General features: G+C 41.4%; 3 protein-coding genes across 5 annotated transcripts in view; all 3 read right to left on the reverse strand.

Annotated features, from left to right (window-relative positions):
• si:ch211-193k19.2 (uncharacterized protein LOC100034574 homolog) overlaps window positions 1-19,485 on the reverse strand; it is a 1,126,861-nt gene that overhangs the window by 815,172 nt on the left and 292,204 nt on the right. The gene's annotated exons all lie outside the window — the stretch shown is intronic.
• Window positions 4,170-10,748, reverse strand: LOC117562875 (homeobox protein NOBOX-like). Its single transcript, XM_034240820.1, has 6 exons — window positions 10,628-10,748; window positions 7,323-8,050; window positions 5,206-5,362; window positions 5,016-5,122; window positions 4,504-4,643; window positions 4,170-4,383 (listed from the first exon to the last, which is right to left on the reverse strand). The coding sequence occupies exons 1-6, from the start codon at window positions 10,659-10,661 to the stop codon at window positions 4,170-4,172; spliced, it is 1,380 nt and encodes a 459-aa protein (XP_034096711.1). The 5' UTR covers window positions 10,662-10,748.
• sdc3 (syndecan 3) overlaps window positions 14,286-19,485 on the reverse strand; it is a 36,152-nt gene continuing 30,952 nt past the window's right edge. Inside the window, exons 5-6 of one of the 3 annotated variants that reach the window (XR_004571637.1) lie at window positions 16,347-17,284; window positions 14,286-15,927 (exon numbers count right to left, since the gene is read on the reverse strand). Coding sequence is in view for 2 of the 3 variants with exons in the window: in XM_034240995.1 (XP_034096886.1) it covers window positions 17,118-17,284 (167 nt within the window). In the remaining variant the exon portion in view is untranslated. Of the gene's footprint in view, window positions 17,285-18,205; window positions 19,185-19,485 lie in introns of those variants that run through there. The other 2 variants (XM_034240995.1, XM_034240996.1) reach the window with 2 other exon arrangements.

Here is a 19,485-nt window from a genome sequence, read left to right on the forward strand (position 1 = left end):
TCTGTCCCGTTTCCCCTCCATTGGATTATCGACCGTCTCACATCCCACGACAGAGGGGTGTCTGAGAACCCAACATGCTGTCAGATAAACCCAGCATGTGGTCGTCTCACATGAAGGAACAGTGTCCTCTTGTGGCCTAAAGACAGACCTGAGGCCATTTACATCACCAGCAGATCCCATTAGGACGAGTCACTGAGGCCTGTTATCAGGACAGAATTTAACCTATGGTTCTGTAAACATAGCTGGAAAATCATTATATGACATTGGAGGTTATTATAGTTTCTACATGAATTTCCGTGGGGATCACTGAAGTATCTATCTATTATCAATCTGTGCAGTAATGATCCTAAACGTTTCCCTAATCCATCACCACCACCATGTTTCAGTGGGTCAGTGAGTGTTCCTGAGAGATTTATCTGTACATTGTAGTAAATGATCCACACTGAAAAAAAGTCAGTTACTTTGAACTTGAATGTGCTTGTACTTGTTTGATTTTTATATTTGCTGTTGTAATTTATTGTCTTCTGTTTTGCTATCGCAGTAAAGTGTTTTTATTGCATGTACAGCACTTTGGCTCGACCAAAAATCGTTTTAAAAATGTGCTATATAAATAAAACTTCCACAATATGTGTCAACTATTATAACTTATGACAAAGGTGTTGCGAGCTTCTATTAAAATGTTTACACAGTCCACTCTTTAACCTTTGTCTATCATTTTTTTAACTTCGCATTAAGGCCTATTTGTGTGTTTGAAACACTAAGTCAAAATGTGAATATGCATGCACATACTGATGGGGATGTGGGGAACAATTACGCTTTGCAATTAACCCGCCTCCCACGCCCCTCTCCGGTCTGCAACCACATTTTCTCAATAAAAACTTTCCTCTGAGCCATAACATGATTGAAATCACAGCAATGCTGGTCAAATGCATAAATAAGGATTAACAGAACAATGAGCATTTATTGCAGCTAAAGGCAGCCCAACCGAACCAGCTTACAGTAATATCGAGAACATCCTAATAGTAATACAAATGGAAAACACAGAAATACTTACATTTAAACAGGATATTATATTAACACTTAAAGCACACACTCTCACACAAACAAACATGTCTTCAAAAATTATTGAGGGAGAAGTCGCAGTGGAAGTGGCTGTGAATCTCTCGAGGGCTGTCATACTCAATCTTGACACACGGGGGCACTGGAGAGCTGTCTGGGGAGGCAGGGCTGACCTGAGAAGACAGCAGGGAGGCAGCCTTGGTGGGAGTGATCTCCGCTCTGAGGCGAGAGGGCCGCAGGGTGGACACAGGGGGGAGGACCGTGGTGCAGCTGCTGCTGCTGCTGCTGCTGGTGGTGGTGTGGGATGATCGCTGGGAGTTTGCATGTGAGGGCACGGCGTGGTCCCCCCGGATGAAGTAAGAAGGGGGAGGCAGGGTGTTGGAGGAGGGCGGCTGGGGGTCTCGAGCACCTCGGCTGCCGGAGTAAGTTGGAGGGCACTGAGAGCGCTGGTGCAGGGCTGGCTGGCTGTACATGCTGCCCCAGGGGTACGACTGGTAGGCTGGGATCCCACCTGCAGAACACCGACCACTCAATGAGACAATCAAGCTTTATCGGAGAGCAATCAGCACAAAATCAGCAGGAGCTGATTGTCACTAGTCAAAAGTAAAAATGGCAAACTAATACACTTATAAGCACATCTGTTAATGGTCTAGTTCTTGCTCAAGAACCAACTGCAGCAGAGTGGGCTACTTTTTGGGGAATTAAAAGATGATGTTCTTTTTCTGGACAGAAAATGTTTGGTGACTAGCATTCTGGGCACTCAAGGCTTGGATAGGGATTAAACTCTTCCACTCTTTTGGCACATGATACATCTTTCTGCCAAGTTTCAAGGAAATCTGGACAGTATTTTTTCTTTAATCCTGTTGATAGGCAAACAAACCAACCAACACACCTGCAAAACAATCTTCTTAGTGTAGGTAAATATCTGGTTCTTTGAAAAACAGTGTGCTTAAACCCCTTCGATTGGTGTGTTTTTGTTTTTCCATGAGGAAGTCTAATAAAATCTCATTTTATTGACTCACCAGGATGACCGGCCGACTGCAGCAGGATTTGTCCTGCGCTCTGGGACTGGTAGTAAGCTTGGCCTCCAGTGGAGTAGGTCACAATCCCAGTGGAGTTTCCCCCGGGGCCGAAGGTCAGGTAGGAGGTAGGGTTGGAATCTGGAGGGTTGGGGGTAAGGTAGGGGGAGGGGGAGGGGGTGAGGTAGGCCATGCGGGACAGAGATGCCTGAGGTTGGTGCTGGGGCTGAGTGGAGGGGTAGGAGGTCTGGAGCTGGTAGGAGAGTGGGTTGTTCTGCTGGCCTAAGGCTAGGTAGTCAAGCTTATCCCCAAAGTCAAATAGAGAACTGCGGACAAAACAAAGAAGGATTTAGTCAAAACAACATCTTCAAATATATACAATGTGTAACTGCAGGGACGTTATATATATGATATGCTCAGATACTTCCATATGTCTTTATATCGATCTCACCCAAAGTGTAGAAAGGGCCCAATAAAAGACTTTGGGAACCTTTGCAAATGTCATGATTATTTTGTCACTCAAATCAGCTAGCTGTCATGACAGCACCCTTTTAAACACAACAGGAGAATATGTCTTATGGTTCACACATCTGACTCAAAAGCAGAGACAGCGATAATCTGCAATTCAGTGTGAATGGAACCTGCCGTCACAGCCCACCACCGCCCGCTGAGCTACAGAGAATGAAAAGGCATCCAGCGACACTACAAGGGGGAAATAAGGGTAGGTAGCATTGTTTTAAAAACACAGGTATCGTTAAAAAAAAAAAAAAAACACTTAATCTGTACTCCCAAAACAAATAAGAGTATATGCAAATAAGGCAGAAAACAACCAGCCATTTGGAGAAGAGTTATAAAAAAAATAAAAATTCATTGCTAATATTTAGTTTTATATTGCCTAGCATTAGGGAATTTATTTAAGAGCTGTGATAAATAGTAGTAGTCAAAGACATGTAATTTTCTACAGAGCAATTCCTAACCGTTATTTCTCCCAGCAGGATTTCTCAAATATTTCAGAGAGCAAGCTGAAATCGACTCCCCTCTACAGGCGCTGTCTGCAGCATCATTATATATCAGTAATTCACAGGATCCCTGCTCCTGTCTGCAGCCTGTCCTCTGTACTACTCATCCCTGTTCAAATCATCGTCTAGTATTCATGTCACAGTCTGCTGCGAACCGAGCTGACCTGGTGTCAGTCTGCAGAGCCTGGGAGGAGCCGCTCTCCAGAGCATCGAGGAACAGAGGTTGGTTGTGAGCCAGGGTGTTAAGGAGAGGTGGAGCTGGGTTGGCAGCGTTGTAGGTCGTTGTGAAAAGGGGTAGACTGGCTCTCCGCAGAGGGGGGGGGCTGTGCATGGGACGGGGGTGATACTCTGCCAACCCCCCCTGAGATAAAAGCTGGTGCTGGCCCACATCTCTCCCTCTGGATTGACCTTGGAGATGACACAGAGAGATTAAACACTGAGATTAAAGAGACATTGTAGTTTGGTTTCTGGGGAATTGTACTATCTCCACATGCAGGGGGAAGCCTCACCGAGTTTAAATGTAGTGCATTGTAAGTGCTAGTGTTCCACTGGTTAGTTTGTTATGGGTGTTCAAGTCGGCTTTTGGGCCAAGACGTAGGAAACTGGCTACGTCCCCACTAGTTCCTTGATTGCATTGTTACCTCTGTGTGTTTACTCAGAGCACCATTACGCCACAATATCTTAACATGGCAAATAGTTGTTAGCTGCTATATTAGTGTTCTGAATGTCCAATATACACTCTTTTTGTGGGAGAATGGACATTTGACCTTGCCTTGTCTGCACACTCCAAGAACTCTGAGGCTTTTGTTCTGTACTTTGTGTAATGTTGATCTCTACCTCATTGCATTTAAAATGTCACTCAAGAACTGCAGCAGCTTGTACACATGTATAATGTATGTAGCATTCTATTTTTACATGTTAGTATAGTATTTTGTTGTTTAGGTGGGAGAGAAACTCCCTCTGGTGTGAACTTTGGGATTTTAGCCTTTGCGGACCATTTACATGCACAAAAACATATATAACACACTACAGGAAAAGGGAAAACACAAAAAGCACAGTGGGGCCTCTTCTCTTAAGTAGTATTTGTGGAGCACTGGGACCTAATCATGAGCGGTGCTTTTGATTCATTGTGAATGAGGGTTACAGCACCTGGGCTGTTGAGGCTGGCCATCAGGTTGCTGTAGGAGGGCGGAGTCTGGTTGGAGATGGCGGAGAAAGAAGGCGCTGCAGGGGCGAGCTGGGGCAGCTTTGTGGCAAAGTGATTTGAAAAACAGGGAACTCCCTTACTGAAAAGAGAATAAACATAAGTTACAATCAATCATAAATAAAATAACGACTAATCAAAAGTAGCTTGGACCATTTGAGAACAAGAAAAACTACCAACACAGAGCGATATAGTGTAGTACCTGTTGGGTGCCAGGCTGGGATTGATTGGGTGATGCAGGGGGCTGCTGCTGCTGCCAGCTCGGCTCTGTCTGTGTTCACCCCTCGCTGTGATGGAGCGCTCCACTTTCCTCCACTTAGCCCTGCGGTTCTGAAACCAGACCTGGTTCACAGCATCATGCAGACAAGACAATAACATTGATCAGTAAAAATGTCTGAGGATGGTGATGAGACAAGGAAAGATGGTGATGAGACAAGGAAAGATGGTGATGAGACAAGGAAAGATGGGAGGTGAAAGAAGGCAGTCGCTTTTGAGGCAGGAAGGGAAACTTTTCCCTGAATCCTCAATTATTGGAGAACTCATTTAAGGGCAAATAAAAGGGAAGGCACACGTTTTTTTGTTGATTGACACCAAGAACTTAGGTTTCGACCAAAAGAGGTGCACCTAACTTAATTCCTAGTTCGACAATGATTCTCTCTTAGAGGAGGTAAATCACCAAATAAGAAATGTAAAAGAGTCAGGAAAACTTCTAACCATAATTCTTTGAGGCGTGACACCAACTGAGGCGGCGATGACTTTCCTCTTCTCTGCGTCGGGATAGTGGTCCTCCTGGAACAAGGCTTCTAAATGATCTAACTGATCTACACACACACACACACACACAAAATGAAGTGTTTGCATAACCAAATCTGAACACACCTGGACAGAAAGACAGTTTGGTTACCGGTACTGTAGAGAGTTCTGGTTTTCTTCTTGGGAGGAGGTGGAAGCAGGCCGTTGTCAACGACCTCTACCCCCGGCAACAGAGGTAGGCTGAGTCCTCGACCCCTGCTGCTGTAGCGGATGGAGTGTCGGGTGGAGTAGACCCGGTTTATCTCCATCTGTCATCAATAAGAAAAACATCGACATCATCTCTTCTCCGTCACAAAAGCCAACAGGGAAGTTTGTCTGCCAAAAATAAGTTGAGGTTCACCAGGAAGTGCACTGTGGAACTTTTCAGCCCCCAGAAAGCAACAAAATGTATGATTTGTTGAATTTATTAATGAATCTGCCATTTTGTTCTGAATTGATTATTTGTGTATTCTATTAAATGCCAGATCATATAGAAAAAGGTTAAGTGCTTTGATTTTAAGATTGAAGTTTGTGTTCCTGGTTAATTTTGAGTGCAGTTCTGGCCATATATTAGGAACATTCAACATCTTGCTATTGCGCTACATATTTTCATTCTTTATTTATTAATATTAATAATAATAATAATAATGCATACTTCTGGGTTTTGAGCAGAGCTATTCTTCAAGCTACAGATTACTTCATGGTGTAGGTGCAACTGGCAAAAGACGATCAAATGTGATACATATTTTCACCGTGAGATGAAATGATTTGACACAGTTTGACATCATCAAATTCTCCATTTGCTTGTCACAATTCTTCAATTAAGCTCTTTCGCCTACTGATATCACACCACACCGCACACCGAGCCAAATATTAAAGCCCAGGATGTTATTTCCACAGCTGCATCATTAATATTGCAGAAGGTTGTTGGTGTGCATCATTTCACACATATTACACCGTAATTATACATGACAAGAGTTATTATTAGACACTTGGAGATCTTCACTAGAACATGCAAATGTGACTGTTGGGCTGCAGGGGGGGTTATAACCGCATGCGCCGCCAAGCAATACTCAAACCACAGGTAGTGTATTTAAAGTCCTGCAAACAAACCACAGTTTGCAAAGATCTGAAAAGTGTCAGGCTACATTTGGGGAAAGATGTCTAAAATGAAGACATGGAAAAACATAAATTAATAAATATTATATAACCACCCTAAAGATTCAATGAAGAGCTTGTACTACTACAAGGTGATGCAAATTCACTCAGTAAAACCGTCTTATGTGATCCAATGCAACTGTTCTGACAGTCTACCTTTATTATACCCATAATGTTGTATTTTTATAGAGATGTTAATTTAATGATATGTTTAATTCCTGAAGTCATAGTTAGCGGTGTTATTTTACTTGACTGCACAAGGTCATAAAAACTCAACATTATTAACTTTGTAAAAGGTAGAATTCATGGCAGAGCTGTTGCATTTAATTGTAATTGATTATATATTGCATCTAAAGAGGGTAGAATACAGTATATAGTGTGACAGTCTCTGATAAGATGTATCCAGTCGTAAAGCCTAAGGAGAGCTCACCAATTAAGCACCTCACAGTGTTCAATAAACACCCGAGTCTGAACTAACTGGCAGCGGCCATGTTGCATAATTGGTAATAAAGGCACCAGGTTTTGAATATGTGGTAAAAGAAAGACAATCTCTCTGGTTTTACTGCTTCAGGAAAAAAAATCGAACTCCTCGGTCAATGTTATACGAGTGCACGATGAATCAGTGGAGAACTATCTTAAGTGGAGATCATTTTGGTTATACTGTAGGTGCAACTTTTAGTCAATTGACAGAAAAATGATTGCCATCTATTTTAATAATCATTGATCAATTGAGTCATTTCACATGCAAACATGTCAGAAATGACAGTTTTAGCCTCTCAAATCTGGAGATGTCCTGCATTTCTCTGTCGTACAAGTAAACTGAACACTTTCAGATATTTGAAGACATCAGCTTGGATTTTGAGAAAAACAATAGTTCTCTATTTTATAGGGAAACGATGACTTGATGAAGCTAAATGTTTTAATCTGCGGATGAATCAATGAGAATGAGTGTTAGCGGAAACCCTGAGGGGGAACGGTGTTTGGGAATTCAGGGAATCAAATGTTGTTCAGCGTACTGTACACGTTCACATTTCCTGCAGTGATTGATAAACAGTGACGGTGTAGTCTCACCTCGTGAGGCTGTGGGCCCTGCAGGGAGTGACTGTAAAGTACAGAAGGGCTGCAGGGTCTTTTTGTCCCGTGAGGTAGAGGAGGTGCAGGTTGGATGGGGACAGGAGGCTGTGAGGAGTACAGCAGGGGGAGAGGAGCAGGAGGAGGGCAGTACAGGCCGGCCCCCCCACAGCCCAGGAAGGCGGGGTCAGACAGGTCGCAGCTGTTCATCAGACCGATGGGAGGCTCGGCCGGAGCAGAGCTCTCCTCTGAACTCATCGCTGACGCCTCCTGGATCCGACTCTCCTCCTCATAGCGCTCGCTGACATCTTTATAACCTCTCCTGTTTCTCACTCGCTCACTTAGCTTCCTACCGCACCTCTTCCTACCCTTTTTCTTCTCATTTTTCTCTTCTAGACTTTTCGTTTCTTTGGCCTCTTGCTTGTCGGCGATTGTTTCCTTGTTGTTCTCAATCTTGTCGTCTTCCATCTGCTCCTCCTCCGCTCCCAGCCTGCTCTCTGGCCTCACCTGCTCCTCTTCTTCTGTCGCCATCAGTTCATTTTCTAAATCAACATCTTTCCTTTTTCTCTCTTCCTCCCCCTCCTCGTGTTCTCGGCCTGTCTCCTCTCCTGCCTCGTCATCCTCCGTCTGATTAAACACCCTCTCCTCTCCTTCCCTCCTCCTCCTTCTCCCTTGGTGGTTCTTTGTTTCCAAATCCTCCAGCTCCTCGCACAGAAGGTTCGGACAGTCTGCAAAAGGGTGAGGGAGAGGTTTTTTTTTGTTTTACTTTTGTCCAAAGTCTGTAAAGCCTGGACACTAAAGCCTGGATAAGTAACGTGAGGCAGTCAGCAAGCAGAGTAAGCAAGATATTCAAAATTATGCAACACAAATATCCAGCCAAATGTGGCGAAACCCTTTTGCAATGAAAGTACCGAGATCTAAATCTACTGAGTCAGCTCGTCCCTCAGTCCACCCTCTAAAGACACTCCTCTAAATGTATCACTAAAGTCTAACCAACAATCACGCATTTTGTTCTGAGCAATTAAGTTAGTAGCTTGGGCAAGAACACAATACATGTAGAATTTGCGAGCAGGTAAACAGTAAGGTCGGCAGTGGAATCATTGAATTTAATTCAAAAGACACAATGGAACGATTGATTACAGTCCGGCGACAGCCACCAGATTTTCTTTTCTATCTCAAAGCATTTCACTTATTGATTTATTTCAAGATAAGTATTTCAGCAAATAACAAACAGTATTTTTTTAAAACAGCTTTAATCAAAACACGAACTGGAGAAACCTCTACATAATCCTAAAACTACTGCTGGAGCCAGATCTCTAAGATGGAGTAGTAAAAGAAAACTCATTACACCTCGAACCACCAAATCAGTTTCTCGTACTCTAAACTACTTTCTTGACCTACTTGGCCTTGCTTCACCATAAGTTGAGAAAGCTTAAATAATATGAACCACTCATCTGTGTCTCATATTGTTGCTTTATCGAGACTCAGTAAGACTGTCTGTGTTTATATCCCACTTACTGGAATAGACTCCCTGAAGACTCCAATTACTTTTAAAAGCATTCTCAAAAGATGTTTTTTTCTGTTGCCTTCTCTATGATCTGTATATGTGTTTTCGTCTGTGCTTGTTGTAAACGTCTATTATTAATATCACGTAGTGGTAGTAGTATTGTCTTTAGGCTTTTTTAAACATGTTTCCAGCTTATTTGTTTGCATCTTAATCTTCATGTGAAGGATATTGAGTTCTTCCAATAGGCAATTTATTTAATACTTAACAAATTGTATAAACTTGTGATAAGATTTGTGGTTTCAAACCTTATCCTATTATGGCTCTCCAGGCACACGCCAGCTCACACTGAGTCCCTGTTGACATGTGTTGCTTTCTTTAAAATATGAAATGATATGAAATGCATTTTGTTACGGGCCATCTGACACAGTGGTATTCTCATCCAGGACCTTGGCTGTCCCTGAGGTCCTGTCTTCTATATTTGTGGCAGCTTTAGGGTGAATATATAGTTGGTAAATGATTGGCTGATTGCATCAATCATAGTTAGGATTTTTTTATTTGGACTTTTATTCCAATCAAAGAAAAATGTTAAGTTTACCATCACAGAATACTAAAAAGTCCAGCCAATTCACGTTTAAGAATTTGAAACAAATTATTTTCGGGCATATGCTTTAAAGATATATACAAAAAAGATTTTTAAAAGAATCATTTGGTGTCATGTGTTACAGGAGATATGGGCTCATTCATTTACTTACTGTTTATCTAAAGTTTGAAAAAAAGAAAATGTAAGATAACATATAAGTAGGCCTATATATTATTTGTGTACTACTTTATGTAAGCTAATAGGCTCCTAGAGTTTATTATTATTTAATCTCAAAATAATATTTAATTAAAATTATTATATTATATTGTAAAAAAATGGTCATAGTCTCTACAGCAGGGGTCCAAACTGTTTTCACCGAGGACCACATAGCCTACAGCAAAATATACAAAGGGCTGGGCCACTCAGTGAGGTAGATTGCCTCATAAATTCAATTATAAGTTAGCAAAATCAATCAAATGTAGGTAAATTATGCTCTCCATTTACATTATTACAAAAAGTGGTTAGCTCATTCCTTAAAACAGAAGCCTCAGATTGGTTATAATAAGGGGAAACAGGAAGCGTAGGCCTATACGTCAAGCTTGTTATGTAAATAAGTTATTGGTCTTTTTTCTTATCAACTTAGATTTGTTAGAAAATGTTTCCAACTTTCATTGACTGAATTTATTTGAAAAGTGGGCTTATTAACACATGAATACTACTGTGTGATATAGCCAATCCTAGTTTCCTAGTTTGCCTGCACAGAGTAAGAACTAACTTGAAATGGTTGGAGCTCTTACTTTCCTATTTCATGAGTCATGAGGCCTGCAGGTTGAAAAAAACCCTGATAAACGTCATCCCGCGAGGAGCTGCAGTGACTTAATTAGTGTCCCAGGTGTGCAGCGTCTCGTGTCACCTCACCAGACCGCTAATTAACTCTGAACAGCTAGCTGCAGCTGAACTAGCTAACCCCATGTACAAACACCGGGTCGCGAAGGTTAATAGCTGAGTTTTAAAATCTTAAAGTGTCTCTGTGGAGCTGTGCAGCTCTGGAAGCTGAGCCTCACAGGTAAGATAAAGAGCTTTAAATACACCCGCAAAGTCTTTCAAAGTTTACAAAATGACACAAAAGTTGAGCTAGGAAATGGTCGACGAGTGAAAAGCGAACCAATAAACCAATAAACCAATAAAACAATTAAATGTCATCCTAGTCGTCCTTACCAAAATCTTCCGCTAAATCACAGTGTTCCTCCATGTTGAAGTCTAAACTAATAATCAATTAAGCAGGGTTACGATGTGAATTGCTCCAGCACTGCAGGCTAATACGGTTGATTGATTGATTACATTCAGCAGTGTGATGGAGAAGTATCGCGTGAAGGTGAAACTTATCCAGCCAATCAGTAACCAGGACCGGTAACACACGCGATCAGGTGTACCCTTAAGTGACATAATCTAAGAAAACTTTATTGATCTCATTCAGTGAATATAAATGGGCTGGTTTCCTAAAACAATATATTGTTGTCTATGAATCAACATTAACAAGTTTACTGAGTTGATTTATATGTTAAACAAGGTGCCTACATTTTATCTTGAGTTTAATGTTGGCAAAGCAACAAAAACTCTTAAAACATTAAACACTTCCAAGCTTTAAAAGGTTAATATCTTTCTTAGCTAATTCTCTTTCCCTTGGTGTGTTAGTTGTAAACAAAATATATGTATGTATTCTACCTAATGTATAGGCTTACAGTGTGTTGATTTAAGGAATATTATATTTGTATCACAATCATTGGGACCAACTAGGTATGTTTACTCAAGTATTGCATTTACAAATGGAAGCATTTCCATGTTATGCTTCCTTATACCTGTACATTATAACTTTTGAAAGGGACATTTTGCCATTTGTTGCCTTTGTTGGCGTTACTAAAAATTAGTTTTTTATAATTTCAGATGTCTATGAGTATAGAACAGTTCAACTAAAGTTTCAAAATGCTGGTAATTTTAATTTATTTCACAAAGGCTTAAAGTGGCCCAAGGTCTTTGTAAAATAAAGTGCTCATATATCATATCACTTTCTATTATTATATTGGAAGGATGCCAATCAAACATTTGCATGTCAGTTAAAGATGCTGGGATCAAATCTGGTTAAAATCAGGATAAAATCAGTTTAAATCAAGTTTCCTAGTTTCAGTTGTTCCACTATTACCCACCAGATGGGGTACTGCCTGGACCCCAGGCTCTTACTACCCCAACTCCCCTGTTCAGCCTCCTGTGCTCTACTCCTCCCAAACAGAGAAGGGATCCCATAAAACCCCCCTCATGCTCTGTGAAAGGCACATTTCCATATAAGCAGCCCACCATAGCCAAGGCCAGGACAGCTTGTTGTCTCCTCTGGATCCAGGGAAAGGCCATCTGCGCACTCCCTCCTCCACATCAGGTGACCTTGGTTTCATCTGGTTTGATGCAAAGAATTTAAACTGAAAGCCCATTTAGATTAATTTCCTTTCCTGCGTGCTTGCAAATTACCCAGGACAGTTTATTTAATCATTTCATAAGTACATTTGTATGCAATGACTTACATTAGCAACATCTCTGGGTGTTTCTCCCATGACAGTTCACAGAGTTCAGCAAGTGTAAATAGCTTGTTAAGAGGCTGCCATCACACATATAAATATATACAGAATTCGGTCAGATGTAGCGTTGAGTCATATGGGTTGCGTGTAAAGTTACGAGGTCAGAAATTGTATGAAGGCCAGGCTAATGCTGGTGTGTGAGAACACCAGAGGGAGACTTTGTGTCTGCATGTGAGTTCTCTTGAATGTGTGTTACTAAAATATATTCTCATTCAGAGCAGCCACTGCTGAGTCCTGAGTGACGAGCAAATCCTCGGCCTCAAGTTCAATCCAGCACCAGGGGGGGTTTAGTCACAGCCAAGACCAAAAGAAAAGGTTCAGCTCACCCAAATTACAAAATGTTTTTCACTCACAATTGTTTTTCCCAAAATCTTGAGATATCTGTCTTTGAGATTTATTCCTCCAGCCCAGCAAATCGAGACAAATGGAATTTCATTTGTAATGCTCACAGCATTGGAAATGCACTTTTAAATAATTCAACAGTAGTGTGTCTTTCCAGTAACAATGCCCTGGTTGCTTCGTTCTTTAATCCAAACCACACTGAGAACATTTTTCACACAAACTGCAGTTAGAGAAATTGTAATGTTGATACTTTCTGTTCTCTGGATTAGAGAAGAGGATTGGGAATTAGGAATAGATGTGTTGCTGTTTCTGAACAATGATACTTGATGTGAGCACCACAAAATGCATTAAAGTGGAAGCAGAAATATCAGAGACAGATAATAGGCACATATTTATGAAAGATTACATACAATGGTTTTATAAAAGAAAAAGGTGTTTATTTACAATTTGGGAAGTCATGTTAATCAAGTTAGACATTTGACAAACTGCAGCTTTATTTAGTGGATGTGGGAAGTACTAATGAATAATGATAATGAGAATTTAATTGAACATTACTCCAGTTGAATCTGGATTAGTTGTGTAGAAACCTCCAAGTAAAGCTTACTTTAGCAGCTCTTCTGGAAGCTACCCAACAAATCAGGTGCATTTAGAGGTAATACAAATGCAAACAAGGCATTATTACAATATTGTTCTCAACCATAGCCACAATCTTTATGATTTCATAGAATTGCTTTTTGTCACAGTATGAATAGCGAGGGCTTCCTAAAGCATACTATTCTTGTGATTTATTATGTATTGCGTTATATAAAGTCCTTTAATACATTCACCCAGCAAAGTCGCAGGAGGCCACAGCCTGTCCCAGCTGACATTGAGTGAGGTTGGTACACCATTGACAGGTCGTAATTATATTAATGAACAACGATGGATTACTTTGACCCCTAGAGCCTCAAAAACTCCCAGGTTCACTGCATGTTAATTGGTTTTGGTACTTTAATTAATGGTGCATTTGTTAGGAAATTAGCATACAATCAAGTAAAGTGGGTCTGGTATTGTTTCCGTATCTATTAGCCAAAAACAAATGTCAAATCAATATAATTTCCATTTATATTGATCTCATTTACTACGCATAGATATTTATTAACCAGACTAATACCGACTACAGAGAATAAGTTCCTTAAAAAAACAGCCTTCATAGCAAAAGTCTAACTAATTAGAAATGAAATTAATGTGATCTGGAAATATTTTATATATATTTTTTAATGAAAGGTTACATATAATTTACAAATGAGGATATGTGTCTGCTGCTGCACAGTGACCCCCATCCCCCCAAATAGTTTGTACTTTAAATGTAATAACTCGTTTTATCTAATAAAACTGCATGGGTGGAATTGAGTGCCTTGAAAGGGGTTATTTAAATGTAAAAGCACTATTTAAAACAAAAACAGACAATGATATGAAGTCACTAGGAACAAAATGATTGACAGTTATGATTAATTGGGTTAATAAAATAAAGCACCTGACAACTGAATACAACAATCAGTATACCTTAAGTGTCTGCAGAACCTAATTGGTAGAATTATGATTATTAAATTATGCAAATTGACTTCCAATCAATCTTGAACCATGTTTTATTTTTTTCAGGACAGGTACAGGTTGGTTTCAAGGTTCTCTCTGGTTGTCTGGTATGTGCACTGTACTTCAAAGTAAAAAAAATAACTTAGTGAGATCAGAAGATTGATACCAGCTACAGTGAGCAATCTGTTAGCTTAGCATAACGGCTGGAAAAGGGAGGATAAGTCTACCTACCTCATGTATTATTTAAAGCTGACTAGACACAAACAGCAGAATGAAAAATCACAGGTGCATTGATTTATCCACTTTAATAAAACACAAAAAAGACGAGAGGACAGATTTACCCAACCAGGTTTTTTATTTGGAACAGAGTGGCAGATTAGTGACAGGGCGGTGAGTGGAGGATCCGCCTCCTCTCGCTCACTCAGCCAATGACAGAAACTCAGCCTTAAAAAAATGCAAATGTATAAAAACAGGAATGGGAACAGCAAACATAGAGTAGTGTAGCCTCCGTTGGGCTTCACACACACTTACATCCATACACATTCATACCTACACTCACACACGTACAAATTAACCCTCTCTTTCTCACTCACGCACACACACGTCTTATTTGGCTACGCAGGCTTAGATGGGTACAAACACTCACTTTTTGTTTACGCTGACAGTCACTTTATAAAAGATAGTACGTATTAAGATCATTCCTGCCTGTGAGAAAGTGGCGTGTTGTCTGTCCGTCTGCTGCAGGGAGACAGGCAGGCAGACAGACAGACAGACAGTGAAAAGACACAGTCAGTGTGTGTGAAAGCCGCTGTGAGGGACCAGCTGCCCCTCGTTCAGCAGTGAACAGGAACACTCGCAGACACACAAACACGTCGACAGGCTAGTCAGTGTACACAAGAGTCTGCTGTGAAATACCAAGGTGAAGCACTCACAGACATACACACGGGTGGTATAGATGAGGTGAAGACACACACACACACACACACTCACGCTGGCGAGGGGGCAGGCGACATACACACACACACACACCACACACACACAGGAGTGGTGGAGGTGTGTTACCTGTCTGTGGAAGAGCGTGAGAACTGCTGGAGTAGGTAAACACACACTCGGCCACAGTACATTCCAACTTTAATTCACCTCTCTTTTCCTTTCAAACACACAGAAACACACACACAAGCATACATACACACACACACACACCCAGACTAGTTTAGTTTTGACTCCCATGCATTTTTGTTCTACAGTACTGAGTATAATAGAAGCTACTAGCCCAGTCGCACTGGTGTGGTTATTGTTACAATCTCTTAGATAGAAGCACAGCCCTCCTGTCTCTTCCTCACATTCCCCAAACCAAACCCCTTCCCCCCTGTTTTCCCCTCCCCAAAACGAGTCCACAACAGGTTAAAGTTGACCCCATCAACACCGATTCAGAGTTCCTCCTCATAACCAAAGCTTTAATGACAGAAGTTATGATTTGAATGAATTAGTGCATGTATGGAGCAACTTCCTGTGCGGATTCACACTTTCGGTTTCTCATTAAAGCCCCTCTCGTTTCCCAGAGGCCCCACCCATCCCCAAACAGAGAGCCAATGATGGAAGAAAAAGAAAGTGAGCCACGCAAAAGGTGCGTCTGGGAGTGATGGGGGGGGGGGGGGGGGAGATATCAGATGAGGTGATGACTGGACATGTAGTTGTGCTTTGACACAAACCGAGCAAACTTTAAACCAACCTGCAACTGATAACGAATCAATAACATATTGAAACCACCTGATCTCGCTCGTTTCACAAGTGATGACGATGGGTTTGATTAAGCGTTAGAATATGATGAAAAGTATACTTAAAAAGTCTGTGTGGTGTAATTAAATGCACAGCAAGTTGTGTGTGTGTGTGTGTGTGTGTGTGTGTGTGTGTGTGTGTGTGTGTGTGTGTGTGTGTGTGTGTGTGTGTGTGTGTGTGTGTGTGTGTGTGTGGCTGACGAGAGCACAGCTCATCTAAAGTGATGAAGGATGTGATGAATAAAAACTCTTCATGATCATGCAGATGGTTAGTGTTGCCAGAAAGGATACGCTGATATTTACATATAAACTTTTTTTTTAATTGCTAAATACACATCCTCCTGTTTTGGTATTATTATTATTATAATGGTATTATTATTATCATTATTATTATTATTTGTCACCGTCCAGCCCAAAACATTGATATATTATTGGTTATTATTACTATCCGTAACTAGTCTTTGTACAGCTTAGAGGAGCAGATCGGCCTCTATGCGACCAGCCAAAGTTTCCACAGCGGCTCCTCGACGTTGTGACACACACCGAGGGTTGAGCATTGTTTTCTGGTTGGCCGAGCACAGAGAGAGGTCAGAACCACCAATCGAGCAGATACACGTGTGTGTGTGTGTGTGTGTGTGTGTGTGTGTGTGTGTGTGTGTGTGTGTGTGTGTGTGTGTGTGTGTGTGTGTGTGTGTGTGTGTGTGTGTGTGTGTGTGTGTGTGTGTAACCGTAACCGTGTGTTTATGTGGCTGTATGGATGTGTTTGCGTCTTTGAGCACTAGAGGGATGGAAGGCACAAAAGAGACCTTTCCTCTGACCTTTGACCCTGGGCTCTATGCGGCCAACCAGATGCTCTGTGTGTTTTTCGTGGGCGAGGGACAGAGTCGAGGCCATCACTCGTCTTTTTCTTTTGTGTCTCGCTCAACTCGCCCCTCTCCTCTTTCTTTCAAGCTTTTTAATTTGCTCCATAAAAACTGAGGAGGAAGATTTTTTTGTGCTGGAAAACACAGGATAAGAGCTTGTGTTTTGTTTTCTTTGTTTTTCTTACAAAATAATCATATCATTACACACAGAACAAGAGAATCTGTAGAATATTAATAACAACATTTACTTTAAAAACATCTTGTGTGTATGTGTGTTATTTTTTCAGAATATATTTGGATTTTTTTTTTTTTTTCCTCTTTTTCATTTTCATTGAAAAGAAAGTTCTGAGTCCGCAGAGAGAGAGAGAGGAGCTCTCAAGTGTTTCGGACACGAGAGGAGAGAGGGATGAGGGGGAGGCGACGAAGAGGAGGACGGGGGCTTAGAGTATCTTTCCCTCTTCTCTCTCTCTCTCGCTCTTTCTCTCTCCCTCCGTGTGCGGTTTGTCTCTCTGCCGTACGAGTGTTATGCGTAAAACTCCTCCTGCTTGTCTGGTTTCTGGTAGGTGACGGTGGCTTGTTTGGGCTCCTCCAGCGTGTAGCTGCCCTCGTCCTTCTTCTTCATCCTGTACACCAGCAGCATCACCAGGAAAGCGGCAAACAAGGCGCCCACTACTCCTCCCACTATCACCGCTGGAGAGAAAGAGAAAGAGAGGGTTGCAAATCTTAGAAAACCTTTCCAGAACATCACAAATCCTACAACACAGAAAAACACAGAAAAAAACACAGAAATGCCATTAGAGGCACTGCTACATCCTGCAGCAGACTACATCCCTACAGACTGCATCAAACACTCCTAGTCTGAAAGCAGAGCGACCACAGCATCACGATCACCTAGCCGCTAAGTGAAGACTGATGATCCTGAATGTGCCAACATACGTCCTGGGCTGCCAACAGCTTTGTGCTAAATTACAGCCCTGCAGTGCTACATAGTAGTTTGTTTCCCGACGGGCCTGTGTAACCAATCGCAGCAGCTGCAGTTAACCAGCTTCCTCTGCGCACATCGCTAATGACCTCTTGCTGCGTGTGATAAATTCATGTGTGGTTATCAAATGAGAAAAAAAAAGCGTTCCCTCGTTAAACTAATTGGTATTGATGCCAAAATGGAGAACATTCTCCAAACTGGTGTTGAATGCTTTGTTCCCGTTCATTGTGTGGGAGGTGTTGTCTTTGTTTATTCCATTATTGCTAATATCAGAGTACAAAGGCTGGGGTATTTAAGATAACATCACGTCTCACCACTGCTTTGTGACTGTAAAAGTATTCACCACTCTTGACGTTTCACACACTCGTAGTTAAATCTAATTATATTTTAAGATCAGGTTTAAGTTTTATGGTGCATAAATATTTAGGAAGACAATTGTTAGTGGACATTTTAATTGTTCGTTTAGACATTTTAATTGCAACGTTTCAAGTGCACCAACGCTTATTCTCTAAGTTGACATTGGGCGAGGGGCAGGGTGCACCTTGGATCGGTCGCCATGCAATCACAGGGCTGACACAAAGAGAGAACGATTTACACCTACGGGCGATCCAGGGTCAACGACTAAACTAACCTGCATGTTATTAGACTGTGGGAGGGAGCTGGAGGGCGCAGAGAGAACTCACGCTAACATGGGAAGAACATGCAAACCCCACAAAGAGAGCCCAATTGAGTGCGGGTAGACTTTTTGCTTTTGAAAGTTACTACTTTAGTGAAATTACAGAGAAGTAAAGAGAAGAGAACGTGGCAGCTGGTCAAATTCTGTAAACGCTAAGAAATATGGTGCAATGCTTCCTTTCTTCTACATGACAATCCCTACAAAAGGAAAAGCAATTATGTTGTCTCACAGTTCCTTGCAGCAGCAGCAGCATCATCATTTAGAGAGCCACGTCAATAATCTGCCATCGCTTTATAATCATGAAGCCTAATGTAAGATTCCTTTCCTACAGTACGTCCTAATGAGTTCCCCTTTACCCTTTTCTCATGACCTAATGACATTTCAATTAAATAGAAAGACATTAGAAAGACTGGAGCCATCGCTATGGGAAAATGTTGACGCTCTGCCACAGTTCTGTGAAACATATAGATTTAGGCCGAGTGAAAGGCATAATTGCAATAGTTTTCAATACAAATCTTTAAAGAGGAAAGACACAAGGATTAATTTAATCACAAATATTTGGTTTGGGCAAAAATATTATCCTGAATGTTATTTAATTTATCAAAACTTAAAGCTATTGCAGAATTGCTATTTCCCCTTAAAGTAGAGATAAACTCTGTCATAACTAAAAGACAAGTGTCCTAAAGCCGTGTGTGAAAAGTCAAAGATTGTGAAATACCTGCACATCACTGTGTATATACATTATGTTCTTTTAAGTGAAAGGGAATACAGTGTTGATACATGTCCAGCACTCTACATGCATATGTATGAGTCAGACATGTACAAATGTATTTCATAAAGACAGTCTAGTCTAAAGTCTGATGCCTCCTGTTCTTTACCGATGACCAGGAAATCAGCGAAAACCACCGCCATCAATCCACCAATCAGAAGAGCTGAAGGAAAGACAGAGAGCCAGTCAGGTCAGGCAAGTTGGCCGCTGCCTCACTTTCTACAACAGCTCTTTGGGATGAGGAGAGGGGGCACTTGAAAAGGAATTGGTTTTACCCAGAAGCAAAATGATGGGAAAAAGAGGGGAGAGAGGAGGGGTTGGATAACCCAAGAAGGGGATTGCTTGTTCTCAACGGGTCAAACAGGGCTAAGTAGCACATTCACTCATCGGGATGAATCTATACTACTTGAACGTGAGCTAATGCCAGTTTATCTTAGCGGCTCCCAGAAGGCAGAGGAAACATA

The sequence above is a fragment of the Gymnodraco acuticeps genome, unplaced genomic scaffold, assembly GCF_902827175.1.
Source record: "Gymnodraco acuticeps unplaced genomic scaffold, fGymAcu1.1, whole genome shotgun sequence".
In the NCBI taxonomy this organism is placed as follows: domain Eukaryota; kingdom Metazoa; phylum Chordata; class Actinopteri; order Perciformes; family Bathydraconidae; genus Gymnodraco; species Gymnodraco acuticeps.

Coding starts and splice junctions, on each gene's coding strand:
- LOC117562875 (XM_034240820.1), bottom strand. CDS start 10,661: ATGGAGGAACACTGTGATTTAGCGGAAGATTTTG. Junction 5,123..5,205: donor CAGAACTCTCTACAGTACCG/GTAACCAAACTG, acceptor GTGTGTGTGTAG/ATCAGTTAGATCATTTAGAA. Junction 4,384..4,503: donor CCCAGCCTGGCACCCAACAG/GTACTACACTAT, acceptor TTCTCTTTTCAG/TAAGGGAGTTCCCTGTTTTT.